This window comes from Myxine glutinosa, chromosome 3 (genome assembly GCF_964187855.1).
Source record: "Myxine glutinosa chromosome 3, kmMyxGlut1.1, whole genome shotgun sequence".
Classification (NCBI taxonomy): Eukaryota; Metazoa; Chordata; class Myxini; order Myxiniformes; family Myxinidae; genus Myxine; species Myxine glutinosa.
Genome location: NC_136263.1, coordinates 170,899,861 through 170,917,923, shown reverse-complemented (window position 1 = coordinate 170,917,923; position 18,063 = coordinate 170,899,861). Strand labels below are relative to the sequence as shown.

The 18,063-nt window shown below is 47.8% G+C and overlaps 1 protein-coding gene across 1 annotated transcript in view; it reads left to right on the top strand.

Moving 5' to 3' along the window:
- Positions 1-13,233: 13,233 nt before the first annotated feature.
- BSDC1 (BSD domain containing 1) overlaps positions 13,234-18,063 on the top strand; it is a 37,413-nt gene continuing 32,583 nt past the window's right edge. The window contains exons 1-3 of the mRNA XM_068109840.2: positions 13,234-13,404; positions 13,510-13,573; positions 14,573-14,689. Of these exons, the coding sequence (XP_067965941.1) occupies positions 13,394-13,404; positions 13,510-13,573; positions 14,573-14,689 (192 nt within the window). The 5' untranslated portion in view covers positions 13,234-13,393. The remainder of the gene's footprint in view (positions 13,405-13,509; positions 13,574-14,572; positions 14,690-18,063) is intronic.

Below are 18,063 nucleotides of genomic sequence, written 5' to 3'. Positions count from 1 at the left end.
TGTGTATGTATGTATGTATGTATGTATGTATGTATGTATGTGTGTATGTGCAGTGCATTCAGAAAGTATTCAGACCCCTTCACTTTTTTCACATTTTGTTATGTTGCAGCCTTATGCTGAAATCGTTTAAATTCATTTTTTCCCTCATCAATCTACACTCAATACCCCATAATGACAAAGAGAAAACAGGATTTTAGAAAGTTTTGCAAATTTATTGAAAAGAAAAAACTGAAATATCACGTTGACATAAGTATTCAGACCCTTAACTCAGTACTTCGTTGAAGCACCTTTGGGAGCGATTACAGCCTCGAGTCTTCTTGGGTATGACGCGACAAGCTTTGCACACCTGGATTTGGGGATTTTTGGTGTTCACCAAAATTGAATCAATTCGTCCTTGAATCAATACCGACCCAACCTGCCCACCGCATTTCATCCAAATCCACACGTTTTGAGATATCATGCTCACAAACAGACAGGTGTGAAAATCTAACATCCATCCACCTTCACTGGGCAGACGTAATAAACAGCTGGGCCAATCACCACCAAATTTTACATACGTTTTGGGGATACCTCGGGTCAGGTCATGGTTACAATCTCCACACCCCTCCATCCGCGAGGGTGGGGTCGACCTGCTACCTCCACCTGTACAGCTGGGTCTATACAATCTTCACCAAATTTTACATACATTCTAGGTCCCCAGAAAGAACAGGTATTGCTATTTAAAAAACCCCCAATGGAGTCCGTTGATGTTTCTTGAGATTTCATTTAAGTTGTCAAAGTACAAGCACCAAGTCAGCAAAATAAAGGAAACAACTTTCCTTTAGACACATTTCTGGGTGCAATGGTTCAATGGCCTGGCTTTTCTCAGGTGGAACCCATTGATCGGTTGGTAATTTGCACTCATACTCAGCACCTGAGGTGCTGAGGTGCTGCTGGTCCTGTAGATCGTCGTGGGATGGCCAGGTTACCGGCACGCACGACCTACCTTTTTCACAAGGCACGTTGGAATCTTGATTGTCCATCGGTGAATTCGAGCAGATGGGGACAGCCGGCTTAACTGGGGCGCGGTACTCACTGATGCAACACCCTGTCGCAGTCCATGAACAAATAACGCTGGGAAGGTAATGGCAAACCACCCAGTGTACTTAGGCAGTTAAGACCGAAAAATAGGGCGTATCGTTCATTTTTTCAGGAAAGCACCAAATTTGGCACAGATGTAGTATGGACCTATACAATTGTTTTCCTGAGGGGCGCCCAAAAATTCAGAACCCCTGGTGGCCGCCATATTGAATTTCAACATGACCGCCCTCTGTGACCTATTTCCCTCGATAACTTCTATACTATGAGCGATAACACCACAGTTCCAGTGTCTTACCCCATGTTTTCATGGTCTCTGAATCCAATGGGATCAATTGCATAAAGATTGGCATCCATCATCTTTAATTTCAAGATGGCCGCCATGGTGTTTCCATTTTCCTTGAATCTCTCATAGTATTTTAGGTAAAATTTCAATTCCAAGTGATACACATTGTTTTATTGGTCTCTGATAACAATGGAATGGTATTAATTAATCAAAGTTACACACAGTTGCAGTTTTAACTTAAAATATTGTGGGCACTTGAAAGGTGAAGGCTCTCGCACAGACGCGTAGTACTACAAGCACTGTCCATCGCAGTCACACAGTGATGTGCAGGGCAGATTTGCCCTGCAGCATTTACAGTTGCCTTTACAGGCCGACTTACAATGGCAGCTTGTAAGCTCTGAACATGCCTCCTGTATCAGTGGTATTGTGGTCCAAATTGGTGTCCAAGAAGTCCCTGTTTTCATCCAGCCCCAATCAGCTGGTGATGGAAGTTCTGGGTAGGGCACAAGTGCCTGACTCCATACGTGTCCAGCCTGAAAACATGCACGTTTTAGGTGTTGTTCGAAGCCGTCTGCTGTTGGGGGAATGTGATCAATTGTTCTTGCCTTCTTCGTGAACAAGTGTCGGCGCATGTCATTCACTGTCTTTATCTCGGTAGTCCGGTCATAGGGGATGGCAACATATCTTTCCATGCTCTGTAGTTCCATAGTCATAGCGTCCACAGATGGCCTATAAGCGAGAGCATGAAAGGTCTGCGTGATGCTGGGGTATGCCTCCCAAGCCTTCCAGGCTGTCTTTTTCCCAATTTGGGCAAAAAATGATACTGTGTCGCAGCCAGTGAAGGCATGAAATAATGGCAAAGACTCGGACTTCCTGCGGCCAAGGCCGGTGGCAATTTTATGGATGGCAAGGTACGGTAGCTTTTACCAGTGCCAATGGCAATCCAGAGTTCCTCCACACCGTGTGACTGGTAGGTAAAGTAGTGTGCTATTGCCAAGACCACAATATCAGAATCTAAAGTTCGAATCAATACCCGTTTTCTCCCCTTTTTCACGGCATCCAGGACATTTTTTGGGATTTTTTGAATTTTCTGAATTTTTGGGCACCCCTCAGGAAAACAATTGTATTGCTACAAACAATTGTATTGTACAAACAATTATATTGCTACAAAAAAACAAACAATCCATACTACATCTGTGCCAAATTTGGTGGTTTCCTGAAAAAATGAACGATGCTTCCTCTTAACTGCCTAACTAGTATAAGAGTTGCCAAGGAACTGCTTCGGCAGCACTAACGCTCTATAAAGAGTAAGGTACATCAGAACCAAACCAGCACACCTTTCCGACGGGCGAGAGTGGACACCAGGTGGCAGCACACAGTCGCCATTACTGGGGTGGCCACGAATCAAATCGTCTTCTAAACGCACTTTTCAGCATTTAAACAAAAGAGGTCGTTTCAAAATGGTTAACCGAGATTGTTGTGTTCTGGATGCAAACCGGACTCACAAAAATATGGGAAAACGCGAAATATCCGTGGATTAGATGTGTCGAGTTCCAATTACCTTCTGGGTGGTGTGGGGAATAGATATGTGGAATATGAAATTTTAATCTTGAACGGTTTTTGAAATAACAAGTACACGAGCCAAGTTACCGAGATGGTTGCCTGGCAACATAATTCAGCCAATCACAGTCGTGATCGAATCAGGTTGAAATAATGTCTTCAAGAATAGATATCTGCAATATGAAAGCTAAATGTTCAACGGTTTTTGAAATATCGCGTACACAAAAGTACATGGACGGATCACGGATGGATGATCCATCGGTCAGTCTGACCGAGCTCATTTTATGACCCCGTCTCCTAGTAAGGGAAACATATGAAAAAATGTTAACTAAATTGTTACCAAAACATTTCTTCACCAATATGTTTGTAAAGGTGTGTAATAACATGTGTTAAAATGTTGAAGGTCAACTCCCGTGGGAAACCCAGAAAAAAAGCTGTTGAATTCGGGTACCGAAAAATTATTTTCGAGAATTTTTATTTTTTTAAATCGGCCCTTAAGTAACTTATGAGGGGTCAAATAAGGGTTTTTCATGATTCTGAGTTGATTGTTAACATTTATATTTCACCACAGACACTCCTTTGTGGAAAAATAATTTCTAAATATATCTCATTTTCTACTTTGCAGGACATGGAGTCTAGCAATATGGATGAAGACGTTACTCCACCTGTGCTCAATTGCTTCATCTGTGCACGCTCGGATACACCAGCTGAAAGGCTCATACAGGCAACTCCAAAGGGATACTCAACTTTATTGAAACAAGCAGAAACTGTCGAAAATGTTACTGTTGTGGAACGTATGAAGGAGGCTCAAAAGGAAGGAAAACTGAGGTACCACCAGAAGTGTGAAAATGATCTGTACAACAACTTTGTTGCAACCACCAAGAAGTCAGCTCAAGCATCAAAGGCAGAGAAAGAGTCATCAAAGTTGAAGAGAAGACGCACTACTTGTGAGTTCAGTTCATCAACTGGCTGCAGTTCTAGAAGATCACAGTCAGTTGACCTCCTGTATAAGGATGTATGCATTCTTTGCAACCAACCAGCCCAGCTCTACAAAAATAATCCAGCACAAGCTAGAAAGAAATACAGAGTGCCAGATAATTTGACTGCAGATACACTGAAGGCAAGCTTGCTGAAGACAGCACGGAGTCGCGGGGATGACTGGGGCACTGAAGTCACTGGATGCCTGGAAGGGATCAACGACTTGGTAGCAGAAGAAACACTGTACCATTTGCGATGCAAACTTATGTTTGCGAGAGGTGACAGTTTGTCCAAGACTGATGAGGAAGGAAAAAGGAAGAGAGGACAGAGGAGTATTGATGAGGAGCGAGAGGCAGTTTTTATTGAATTCTGCGAATGGTTAGACTCAGAATTAGAGCATGGGGTAATGAACATGGACCAAGTCCATGAAAAGCTGCAGGAGTTTGATCAGTCACCAGAGAAGAGCCTTTCTTATTCAAAGCATTGGCTAAAGATAAAACTTCTAGAGAAATACGAAGACACCTTGTATTTCACAACACAGGAAAGAAGGGCAGATGTACTCTGTCTCAAAGATGGCACCGACAATATTCTGCGAGCGAATCATGCTAATCTTGACCATGGAGATGAGAAGACTCAGATCATAAAGACCGCACTCAAGTTCATATCCAATGATATTGCCTTGATTGATTTAGGTCCAAAGTCATACCCCACCACACACAGTATGACTGACATCGATAGTCAGCTGACACTTGTTCCTGCAAGCCTTCAGATGTTCTTGAGACCGATTGTCAAGACAGACGAAAGAGTTGCCGTTTGGGGGCAGAATTTTATTAAGGCCTGTCGACCTCGGTCTGGAGTATTGCCACACCAAATGGGGCTTGCCATACAACTTGATCATAGATTTGGGTCAAAATGGATGCTCAACAAGTTCCACCGGCTGGGATACATTGAGTCTTACACGGAGACACAAAACTACAAATACTGCTTCCTTAATAGTAGGAGTGGAGATGATGTTCCAGATACTTCTGGCACTCTTGACACCATTGTGGAGGAAACCGATGAACAGATCAATGATGAGGTTGCGGTTGATGCTGCGCTTGAGGATCAATCAGTGATGACAGCCAAAGTGCCAGCCAGTGAAAGTGAATTGTCAAGTAATGATCAGGTGGTCTTTATGGAGGTTGGGGAAACAAACAATGCAGTCACTCAGTTTGTTGGAGACAATATAGATTTAAACATTGTCTCTATTCACGGAAACACTCCCTTTCACTCAATGGGTTGGATCGAAGTCACCTCTCCGGCACCACCGTTGCCAGATCCACAGACAACAGCAGCTTTCCCCCGGGTGAAGTTGAAGGCACTCGACAAAGCTAAGATCCTGAGAGGAACTGAAGTAAAGATTATTCCATTTACGAACAGGAAACAGATAGGAACGAACGCGATCATGTTTCTCCCCCTCGCTGAGCTTTCCTCCTCCCTGGCTCATGATCAGCCACTCCTCACTCCAGGTGACACTCTGGGCAGCGGGGTGGGTGATCAAAGCCAACGATCCTGAGTTCCCACACTCCAACTGGAATGCCTGGATGAAGAGAATCCATGCTAATGATGCAAAGCAGAGCACACAGATCGAGTTCCTCCCAGTTATTGAAGGAGACCCTAATGACCTCAACACCATCTTCACCACTCTGAAAGAGTGCATACGGCGCGCTGGGGTCGCTATAGTGACCTTTGATCTTCCGATTTGGCTGAAGTCTGTGAATATAATAAAGCAGGCAAATCTACCCGTCATGATGTTGTTGAGTCTGAAGAAGACATAGACAATGACTGTTGAAACTTCTGACATTGTGAATGAGAAATAACTCTTGAGTATTATATATGTATGTGAAATAAAAGCTACTTTGTGTGTAAATGTAAAAGTGAAATATAAATGTTAACAATCAACTCAGAATCATGAAAAACCCTTATTTGACCCCTCAAAAGTTACTTAAGGGCCGATTTAAAAAAATAAAAATTCTCGAAAATAATTTTTCGGTACCCGAATTCAACAGCTTTTTTTCTGGGTTTCCCACGGGAGTTGAACTTCAACATTTTAACACATGTTATTACACACCTTTACAAACATATTGGTGAAGAAATTTTTTGGTAACAATTTAGTTAACAGATTTGTGAAATATCTCATAAAATGCCCTTACTATCCGACCATGTTGGAAAGAAGGGAAAGAATAATAAGAATTCCCTTTTTTTTTTTTTTTTTTTTGTGTACAAGATCGAGGCTCGTGAAAGAGCTAACATTAATCACACAAAAAGACAAACCGACACACAAAACACAAAACGATCGTTTTCCAGGAAACTTCGACACAAGTGTAAAGCCTGCACTGATATTGCCAACCTATGGTTCTTTAATATCCATGCTCTATCTTTTTAAATTCTGAGCATCAAGCAAGGAAGCAGCACATACGTGTTACTTGCAAAATCTTAGATTTTTCACGTATCGGTCGGTATATTAATTTGTCGGTCGATTTTGTTTGTTACTTGGAATTATTATTATTTTTTTTTGGGAAACGTATTCACTCTAGTACTTGCGTACAGGTCGCAATTTTAAACCGACCTTCACGAAACTTCACCAAATGAGTTCGTGATCCGACAAAATCCTATACATTTTTGAGGTCAAAAGGTCAACATAGGCGAAAGGTCAACCACTTTTCCCAAATTTCTAAAATCCTCAATTTTCATCCAATTGACTTGAAATCTGAATAGGATTTGCATATCAGTTTACTCAAACCAACCACGAACTATTTTTGAGATCAACATAGGCCAAAAGGTCAACATAGGCCAAGTTTCTAAAATGGACAATTTTCATCCAATTAACTTGATTTGAAGAAGATTTGCATATCAGGTCACATAATTCAACCACCAATTATTTGTGAGGTCAAAAGGATGCTCTATGGAGTGCCATTCTACTTTGTTCTCTTTTGCCAAGTGTTGCTCTGAGTGACTGTCTATCTGTCTGTTTGTCACTTGTTCGCCTATAGGTCACAATTCAAAACCGACCGTCATGAAACTTTACCAAGTTGTAGAGATAGTCACAACTGAGAAGCCTATTGATTTTGATGTCAAAGGTCATCTTGAGGTCAAATGTATAAAATCGTCAATTTTCATCCTATAAACCTGAAAATTAAACAGCAATTACATAGTCCATTACTGAATTGGAAAACCAACTATTTTAGATCAAAATGTCAAAGGTCAACTTGAGGTCAAGCTTCTAAAACAATCAATTTTTGTCTGAAAAATTGTTAATTTTCATCCTATTAACTTGGTAATTAAGCAGCATTTGCAAATTGAGTCATTGAATTTGGAAACCAACTATTATTTTTTTTAGGTCAAAATGTAAAAGGCCAACTCAAGGTCAAACTTCTAAAATCATCAATTTTCATCTGAAAAACAATCAGTTTTCATCCAATTGATCCGAGCTATGATTAAAATAATGAAGTTTAAATCTTGACTAAATGGACAATTGATGTCTCCATGGCAACTTTTTCCTGGGAGGGTGGTGGGGGGGGAGGGGGTGGATTTTGCAAGTATCATGCTCTGCACGACGTCTTTCTTGTTTAACATCGGTAATGACTCATCAGCCAGGATTTAAACCACCAACCTTTCAGAATCGGAGCAGACACTCGAATCATTGCACCACCAAGTCTGGTTCCCTTTATTCTGCTTTATTCTCCTCCTTTTCTTTATTTTATTTCCATTATTGTACCACTCCCCACATTCCCCAGGGTCGTTTCAGGATGATTTAAAGGTGTGAGATGATTTTAGATGATGATTCGAACGCAGAGCTCACACGGGTACGGTACACTATAGGGGATGGAAACACTAGAGCATAGGGTACGGTACACTGAACGTACAACGTGCATGCAAAGTTTAGGGCCGCCACACATACGTTGCCGGAGTATAAAATATGCAAATCTCCTCCCAGAAGTCCTCTCATGTATAAATATAGGCGGGGTGCCGATCGAGTCCGGTATTTATTAAGAGCCAGCATGGCTAAATAAATGATGCACCCAGAATGCACAGTGTGCTATCCTTTACAATGTGGCGCACACGAAAGCTCACTGGCATGATGGCATCATTCCGCGCACCAAGTGGGCGGCGGCCACGCCCGAGGGGTAGGCGTGGCCTCGGGATATACACAGGGCGCACAGCCCAGAGCGCTCCAGTGCTACAGTGGAGCTCTTGCAATAAAGACTCTTTTAACTTACCGCGTTGTCCGCTTCCTCCTTGCTAAACAAGTAGCGCGCGTAGCACCGCGCTTCATTGGTGACCCTCCGACGTTCTGGTCAGCCGTCGCTGACCACCCGAACACGCCACAGCAAAGGCAACCAACGCGGTCACAATCAAACTCCCCGAGTTCTGGGAGGCTCAAGCTGAAGTTTGGTTCCTGTAGGCAGAAGCCCAGTTCCGACTTCGAGGCATCACGGTGGACGAGACCATGTACTGCCACGTGGTCGCCTCCCTCGGGCCCGGCACGGCCGCCCGCGTCGTGTCGGTCCTGAGGAACCCACCGGCCGACGGCAGGTACGAGGCGATCAAGCGTCTCCTCCTCGCCACGTTTGGCCTCACGGTGGACGCACGGGCCGACCGCCTCCTGGACCTCCCCGAGCTCGGTGACACGTGACCATCGGTCCGCATGGACCATATGCTGTCGTTGATGGGCGACGAAACCCCGAATGCTCTATTCCGGGCGTTATTTCGACGCCAGCTGCCGGCACCAGTACGCCTCGCGTTGGCCGGTTCTACGACGACGGAACCCCGAGCTCTCGCTGCCGAGGCCGACAAGTTCTTCACGGCTTTGGACACGCAGGCGAGGTTTGGTGCGGCCGTCGCGCATCCCGAGGCTGATGCACACCTCGCGGCTGATGCTGATGCACACCTCGCGGCCGCCACGCCCCGCCCACCACCGCCGACGCGGAGAAAACCGCCGCCTCCGCCGCCAACCTGGTGTTTTTTTCCACGCCCAGTTCGGCCACGAGGCTCGGCAGTGTCACCCGCCGTGCTCATTCGGCAGGTCCGGAAATGCCCGGGCCGGCCCTCGGTAGTGGCAATGAGCGCTGGCCGTTCAAACAGCCTACTGTTCATAACGGACACCTTATCCAGGCGCCGTTACCTGTGCTACATGGGAGCGCAGGTGAGTGTTGTTCCCGCCGGTACGTCCGACAAGCAAACCGCGGGCCGGGGCCCCGCGCTGCTTGCTGCCAACGGTACGGAACCCCGGGCCCTCGCTGCCGAGGCCGACAGGTTCTTCGCGGCTTTGGACACACAGGCGAGTCTTGCCGCGGCTCTCGGGGCTGCTGCTGATGCACCACACCTCGTGTCCGCCGCCACGTCCCGCCCACCACCACCGCCGCCGCGAAGAAACCCGCGGCCTCCGCCGCCGCAGCCGCCCACCTGGTGTTTCTTCCACGCCAAGTTCGGCCACAAGGCTCGGCAGTGTCGCCCACCGTGCTCATACGGCAGGTTGGGAAACGGGCAGGCCGACGCTCGGTGGCGGCTTTGAGCGTCGGCGATTCCAACAGCCAACTGTATATAACGGGCAACTTGTCCGGGCGCTGTTATCTTTGCGACACGGGAGCGCAGGTGAGTGTCGTTCCTGCCGGTACGTCGGACAAGCAAACCGCGGGCCGTGGCCCTGCGCTGCTTGCGGCCAATGGTACGTCCATACGCACGTACGGAAAACGCTGTCTCTCTGCGGTTCGGAGGGCAGGTTTTCCGGTGGTCGTTCGTCACAGCCGACGTGCCCATGGCATTGCTCGGCGCGGACTTCTTATGTGCTCATGGACTATTGGTGGACGTAAAGCACCGAAGACTTGTCCAGGCGGAGACGTTCAGCTCGCTCGCTTGCGCGCTGCCCCGCTCGTTGAGCAGCTCACAGAGCGGCTCATCGAGCGGCTCGCCGAGCGGCTTGCTGAGCGGTTCCATTCCGGCCAGGTTCATCTGTACGCTTCCGGCAGTGGACGAATTCACCCGCTTCCTCGCCGGTTTCCCGGCCCTCATGCGGCCCACCTTCTCGGCGGGGGCCGTTAAGCACGGGGTGGAACCTCATCCCCACCTCCGAGGACATCCCCACCTCCGGGCCACCGGTCTATGCCCGGGATCGCCGCCTCGAGCCGACGAAGCTCGCCGTAGCTAAAGCGGAGTTTGCTACGCTGGAGCGGCTCGGCATCATGCGGCGCTCCGAGAGTGCTTGGGCGTCGCCGCTCCACATCGTGCCCAAGCCCGGCGGGGGATGGCGACCGTGCGGGGACTACCGGTGCCTCAACGACGCCACCACCCCCGACCGCTACCCCGTCCCCCACATACAGGACTTCTCCGCCTGGTTGGCGGGCATGTCCTTCTTTTCAAAGGTGGACCTCATACGTGGCTACCATCAGGTCCCCGTCAGGCCGGAGGACATCCCGAAGACGGCGGTCATCACGCCATTCGGACGGTTCGAATTTCTTCGGATGCCCTTCGGTTTGAAAAAAGCGGCTCAGGCGTTCCAGCGACTTATGGACAGCGTCTTGTGCGACTTGGATTTCGTGTACGTCTACCTGGACGACATCCTTGTCGCCAGCGTGTCCCGCGAAGAGCACCTTCACCATTTTCGCACGCTCTTCGAACGTCTGGGCCAACATGGCCTCATCGTGAACCCCGCTAAGTGCCAGTTCGGCGTCGCCGACATCGACTTTTTGGGGTACCGCGTCACGAGGCACGGGGCCGTCCCCCTACCAGCCAAGGTGGGGGCGGTGAGGGGGTTTCCGCGCCCCCGCATGATTAAGGGGCTCCAGGAGTTCCTGGGCATGGTGAACTTTTACCATCGGTTCCTGCCCCGCATTGCTCAGCTCCTGCGGCCCCTCCACGAGGCCCTCCGAGGGAAGCCGGGCAAAGGTGACGTTACCTGGACCGAGCAGATGGACGCGGCGTTCGCAGGCGCGAAGCTCGCCTTGGCTAACGCCACCATGCTCGCGCACCCGGCGCCCGATGCACCGATCGCCCTCACCACTGACGCCTCGGACTACGCGGTGGGCGCGGTGCACGAGCAATGGGTGCGTGGTGCTTGGCAACCGCTGGCATTCTTCAGCCGGCAGCTTCGCCCGCCCGAACGCCGTTACAGTACCTTCGACTGCGAGTTGCTCGGGCTTCACCTGGCGGTCAGGCACTTCCGCCATCTGCTCGAGGGCCGTGCGTTCACGGCCTTCGTCGACCACAAGCCGCTGGTCTTCGCAATGGGCAAGGTCACCGAGCCGTGGTCGGCCCGGCAGCAGCGTCACCGCTCGGCCGTGTCCGAATACACGACGGACATCCGGCACGTCGCGGGAAAAGACAACCCGGTGGCGGATTGCCTATCCCGGTCCGTCGCCCACGCGGTCCACCTTGGCATCGACTATGCCTGGATGGCGGCAGACCAGGCCGCCGACCCCAGTGTCCAGGCCTTGCGGACTGCCGTCACGGGCCTCCGCGTCACCGAGGTGCCGTTCGACGGCGCGGGCACGGCCCTCTTGTGTGACGTCTCCCTCGGGCGGCCTCGCCCCATCGTGCCCGCGGGCTGGCAGCGCCAGGTTTTTGACGCCATCCACGGCCTGTCCCACCCGGGCACGAAGGCCTCCCAGAGGTTGGTCGCCGACAAGTTTGTCTGGCATGGCCTCCGGAAGGCCGTCCGCGGCTGGACCAGGACGTGCCTCGCGTGCCAGGGCGCGAAGGTGCACCGGCATACCCAGGCCCCATCGGCCCCGTTTACGGTGCCGGCACGTAGGTTCGACCACATGCACGTGGACCTGGTGGGACCTCTGCCCCCCTCGCGGGGTTTCATCCATGTCCTTACCATGGTGGACCACACCACCCGGTGGCCGGAAGCCGTGCTTTGGCGGTGACGACGGCGGCGGACGTCGCGCAGGCGTTCATCGCCACCTGGGTCGCCCGGTTCGGCACCCCCTCGGACATCTCGTCTGACCGCGGCCCCCAGTTCACCTCGGAGCTCTGGGCTGTGGTCGCGCGGGGGCTCGGGGTCCAGCTGCACCGAACCACGGCCTACCACCCCCAGGCCAACGGCCTGTGCGAGCAGTTCCACCGCTCGTTGAAGGCCGCGCTCCGGGCCACCCTCCGCGACGGCGGCTGGGTCGACAGGCTCCTCTGGGTCCTGCTGGGCCTCCGGACGGTGCCCAAGGAGGACCTGCGCGCATCCGCGGCGGAGATGGTCTTTGGACAACCGCTGCGGGTGCCGGGCGAGTTCCTCCCCGACCCCACGGCACCTTGGTCTGCGGCGCAGGAGCGCTCCGCGCTGCAGGAGACCGCCCGGAGGTTCGCCCCGGTGCCGACGGCGCACCACGGGCACCCACCCACGCACGTCACCCCGGAGCTTCGCACCACGGACTATGTCTTCGTCCGGCACGACGCCCACCGGACACCACTGCGGCCCCCGTACAACGGCCTTTCCGCGTGCTGGAGACCGGAGTGAAATACTTCACCTTGGACATCGGCGGTACTCCCGACCGCGTCTTGGTGGATCGACTCAAGCCGGCCCACCTCGACGTGGACCACCCACCGCCGGTGGCTCGGCTCCCGCGTTGGGGCCGCCCCCCAGCGGGCGGAACCCCGGCACCGCCCAGCACCGCCGGCACACCGCCCCCCGGTCCGGCACCTATCCCGGGTACAGCCGGGGGCATCCCAGCTGGCATCCCTGCACCCCGGACGCCGCCGGTCGCCAGAGGGCGCTTCGGCCGGGTCATCCGTTTGCCCCGCAAACTGGCCCTCCAGGTGCACGGGAATTCTGGGGGGGGGGGGGGGGGGGTGCGTGTGGCGGACACGAAAGCCCACTGGCGTGGTGACATCATTCCGCGCACCAAGTGGGCGGCGGCCACGCCCAAGGGGTAGGCGTGGCCTCAGGATATACACCGGGCGCGCAGCCCGGAGCGCGCCAGTGCTACAGTGACCTCTTGTCAATAAAGACACTTTTGTTTTAACCGCGTTTGTCCGCTTCCTCCTTGGTAGCAAGTCGCGCGCGTAGCACCGCGCTTCACCGGTATATATATTGGGTGAAAATTTAGCTAGGGTATATCAGCATTCTCCATTATGAAAAACAATGTCATATTTATTGTACCTGGTGTTTCAGCAATCGTAATCCCAAATATATTGTGATAATAATGATAAAACGTGTAATACTGCCTTGGGCGGTGTAGTTGCTAAGCGCTGCTTGTTCAGCTCCTATGCCGAGTTTTTTTTTTTTTTGTGCGACTGGAATGTTTTCGGGTCCTGAGGTTTCAGTTCGTTATCTTTCGTAAACATATATATTTCAAACTACCGAGAAAATTTTGGGTGTGAAGAAACCATCAATCGAAATCGAGGGATCACGAAGATGTCAGTGTCTGACGTCATTCGTCTCTTTCGCAAATCGTTAGATGTGTGTGTATCACGTGACCCGTGACGTAAGATTGTTTAGCAAGTGATGCGGACGTCGTGATGGCGGAAAGGTGAGTGGCGTAGTGCTCATTTGAATGGCTGTAGGCCTTTGTGGGATGTGATTTGTTATTTTGGATGGGCGTTTGATGCTCCTGCCGTGTTTCTGTGCCACACAGCGAGGCTGACGGAGGCTGGTGGGGCTCATGGGTAAATCAGACGCTGCAGAACGCCAGAGCGAAGGTAATGGTCCAGTACTCCAATGACTGGATGTTAGGGTCTTCTATAATATTACGTACACACATATGGCAGAAGGCTTGTCCTCCACGAAGGTGATGACGCTGACTAGAGTAAGGAGTGGGAGATGAAGCCACGGCTCGAGATCTTTTGATACGTCACGGGGTCACGTGACCTGCACGTTGACCTTTGACCCAAGACTGTTTCATGCTCCCAATGAAGATTGGTTTTGAGACAAAATTCAGTCTTTGAGCTTTTATTCACGTCATTGTGCTGTGACTGTTCCATTAAGTTTGATAATATTGCAAAATGAAGCTAAAGCCAGATTCAAAATGAAAAATTAAATAATTGTATCAAATTTGAACCAATGAAGTTTGAAAAACACTTATTGGATGTGATAGCCTGTTGTTGGCTTAACGGTTCAGGAGGCTGGATTAAGATGTTAGGGTCTTGATTTGGAGCCCCTGTCGTGTCGTTGCAACTAACACCAGGTGGGTTGACTCGGCCTGTCACCCTTCTGAGGTCGCCAGAATGAGCACCACCTTACTGGTAACAGGGGCACCGCATCAGAGGCACAGCTGCGCTTCCAGAAATGATGCCACCAGCAGCTGCATACGAAACGACAACATTCGATCAGATCATTAATCAAGTTTTGTTTTCTCACTTTTCACCTTCATTTGCAAACACGTACTACGACTGAGCATGAAATGCAACCTCCGTGACCTGTCCTGATGGTTACCTCTGCCACCGTGACTTTTTTTTCCAAGCTGTGATGTCTCGTGCCCCTTAATTTATTGGTATTTGCTCATTTGAATAATTTGTTCGTTATTCATGTCTGATGTATTGCGAGGTTTCAAATTTATTGTACCATTAAATAGCATCGAAGTGCAATTTCCCAGTTATTCTGGAAAAAGTGGTACTTCGTATCTAGGTGGTATTTATGACACATTTGTGGACTGTGTGTGATGATCTATGTGGGATGTTCTTGCCCGTATGATCTCTTAGTCTGCTGAAACCTTGGAATTCATCAAGCGCGACTTGTCCGAGTTCACTGAAGTTGTCCAACATGACACGACATCTACCATCGCTGCCACGGCAACTGCTGTGCGGGAAAAGCTCTCCGTGAGTGCTATATTTGATTTAGTGAGACCTGATTTTTACAAAATGGTTTGCTGATGCCTTGCTCATCGCTGGAGGGACATTTTGGCACCTTTGGTGGAATTGTGAGTTGCTAGCTGTGTATATATTATACTATAGGCTTCAATCTAGGCCTATCTGATCGTGTTCAATTTAGGCCTATTTTATGTGGCTCGATCTAGGCCTACTTGATCTACGTCATTAGGACAGGCTTTGGGTGGTTAGTCTGGTCTGTGAATTGAGCAACACTGCGACAATCAAGAACATTCGGATTATAAAACATTTATGGGTAGTTTTACTGTTTCCAGGTTAACTACTGTGCTGTTTACTGTTATACTGTATTGTGTACCACAACAACAAGGTGAAATCCTTTTATTTTGTTTTTCAAAATTGTAATTTAAAAAAAAAGAAGTTTTTCTGAAGGCTCATAGAGAAGCTGCGACACAAATCCCACATGCATGGAGACGGATACATGAGGCGGTTGACGTCGCTGGTACTCGGTGCACCTGGAGGTTACGTCTTTTCCGTGTGTGTGTGTGTGTGTGTGTGTGTGTGTGTGTGTGTGTGTGTGTGTGTGTGTGTGTGTGTGTGTGTGTGTGTGTGTGTGTGTGTGTGTGTGTGTGTGTGTTTTAATTTGTGTTTTAATTTGTGTTTTAATAAAAAAATTTGTCATCTTTTGGTGGAAAATCCACTATACTGTTTCTCATTCATTCATTCATTCATTCTTCCATGTTGATGTGATTTTAATGTGTTTGTTAAACTACATTTATATGATATTTTATGTTTGTTCAACTACATTTCAAAGCATGAAAATGATTAAATTATACAAAATGAAAGGTGAAGCAGGGGACTAACCCCAGCTGAACTAGCCTCCCTGGGGACTAACCCTCCTCAGAGGATTTGTGTTCCTCGACAAGGTAATGCTGTAGTTAACTCAGATATCCAGGCTGTAGGAGGTGGCCATTCTGGGTTAGCCAATGGGGAACACTTGTCCGAAGTCAAAGTGCGTAAATGTGGGATTTGCAATTGCAAAACTTGTCTTATATTTACCACAAACAATATAATTAATTGTACAGTAACGGCTAGATGTTACAAGTTAAAAGAAACTAAATGATTAATTACATGTAAAACCTCAAATATAGTTTACCTATTGACCTGTAGCAAATGTGCGATGCAATATGTTGGTGAAACAATGCAGAGATGTAATGTGAGAATGAATGCACACAGGAGCAGCATGAAAAACCCAGATAAAACTACTGATTGTCCACTACTTACCCATCATTTTACTTCTGGATATTGTAAAAATGCGAGCTTCAGTGTTCAGGTTATCGAAAATATAAGCGGAAATGGCCGAAAAAAGAATGGGATGGAAGATAAAACAATCGCACAATTACGTAAGCGTAGAGAACTTTTCTGGATTAAAGAATTGAGAACTGCTTACCCTTATGGATTAAATGAAAGAATTAATGACACATATACACAGCAAAATGGACAAAACATCATCGGCTCTGTTTTTAACACCTTACCACGAGACTCTCAGAGACACAGAGTACATAACTATGGACGTAAATGTCCAATTATAGCCACACCACAACAAATTGTAAATGAATGGTTAGATCTTAACAAATCCAATATCTGCACATTACTTAACAGCAGCAGAATTAAGATCAATACCTTAAAAAAACAACAACTGAAAGAAGTTTGGCAAATCGTGAACAGATTAATGGAAGAGGACGATCAAGAGGAACTCCCAATCCAACACATGGAAGCAATTCTGGACATGATTGATTATAAAATGTACAAAGAGAAACCCAAAAAAGTGAATCGTAGAAAAGACAATGATATCATCAAAATTATGTTTGATAACAAAGGGGTGGAAATGATAAATATCGAGAAAATACTTCAACATAAGGAAGTGTGGAGTAAACTTTCAGAAACAATACAACAGAGAGAGCGACCAAGAGTTGGGTACACCTTGGGAAATTCAATTCGGGGAAAGATCTTCAACTACAAGGACACTGTACAATCTATAGATGTAGAGGAATGGTTAAATAACACACATCATTGTAATTGTGAACATTCCGCATTCAAAGATCCACATCATAAACACGTTATCACAGGTGATCTCAGAATAGTGAAAGATAAAAGATTACGTGCATTACTTACAAAAGGACCAAATGATAGAGAAAATAAAAGAATAAACTGGAATAAAGCAATGGAACTTACAATGATGGGACTGGGCGAATGGATGAAAGAACAAATTGATAAACATAAAGTACCAAACACACAAATGGCTTTATGGTTGGAGGAGGTAGAGAAACATGTGAAAAGGAGAGTTGTTGATTTGAAAAGAAAAGTTCGAATCAATAATCCAAAGGCAATTTTAAACAATCCAGAGACACGTGATTGCTTAAGGCAGCTTCAAACACAATATGTTATTGTTCCAATTGACAAAGCAAATAATAATATTGCATTTGTATGTAAAACATTCTACATTCAAACACTTTTGGAAGAATTGGGCTTAGACACGGGAATTTCAAAGACCTACAAAATAAGTAACGATAACGAAACAGACTTGATACAACACCGTACAAATCACTCAACGGTGAGAAGACTGTTAGTTCCGGATAAACACCATGAATTACCATCATTTACTGGATCCCAAAAATGCACAAACATCCTTGTAAGATGAGGTTCATCATCGCAAGTAGAGGATGTAGTTTGAAACCTTTGTCGGGCAGTATTACAGCGGCAATGAAACTAATCTATAAATGCTTAAAAAACTACCATGAAAAAGTGAAGTTTTATTCTGGTATTAAGAAATTCTGGATCATTGACAATTCCAAACCGGTAATCGACAGTATCCACAACATTAACAACAAGGGTAAGGCAAAATGTCTTTCAACTTTTGACTTTTTCACATTGTACACAAACATTCCACATGACAAGCTAGTAACCGCATTGGACAGAGCAGTAGATAAAGCATTTGCAGGAGGTAATAGAGTATACATTAATGTATATCAAAACAGAGCACACTGGTCTGTAAAGGATAATCAATATTCATGTAGTTTTTCAAAACATAAACTCAAAGAAAGTATTCGATTTCTGCTAAACAACAGTTTCTTTACATTTGGCAACAAGATACTCCAGCAGACAGTGGGCATACCCATGGGTTCAGATCCGGCCCCTTTGCAAATTTGTTTCTGCACATGTACGAGTTTGATTGGGTCCAGAACATGTGCAGGAATAAATTAACAACTGCACGAAAATGCGGAAACGTCTTCAGGTTCATGGATGATTTGTTGGCAATTAATGATGGATTTATATTTGAGCAGCTTCATGATGACATGTATCCAAAA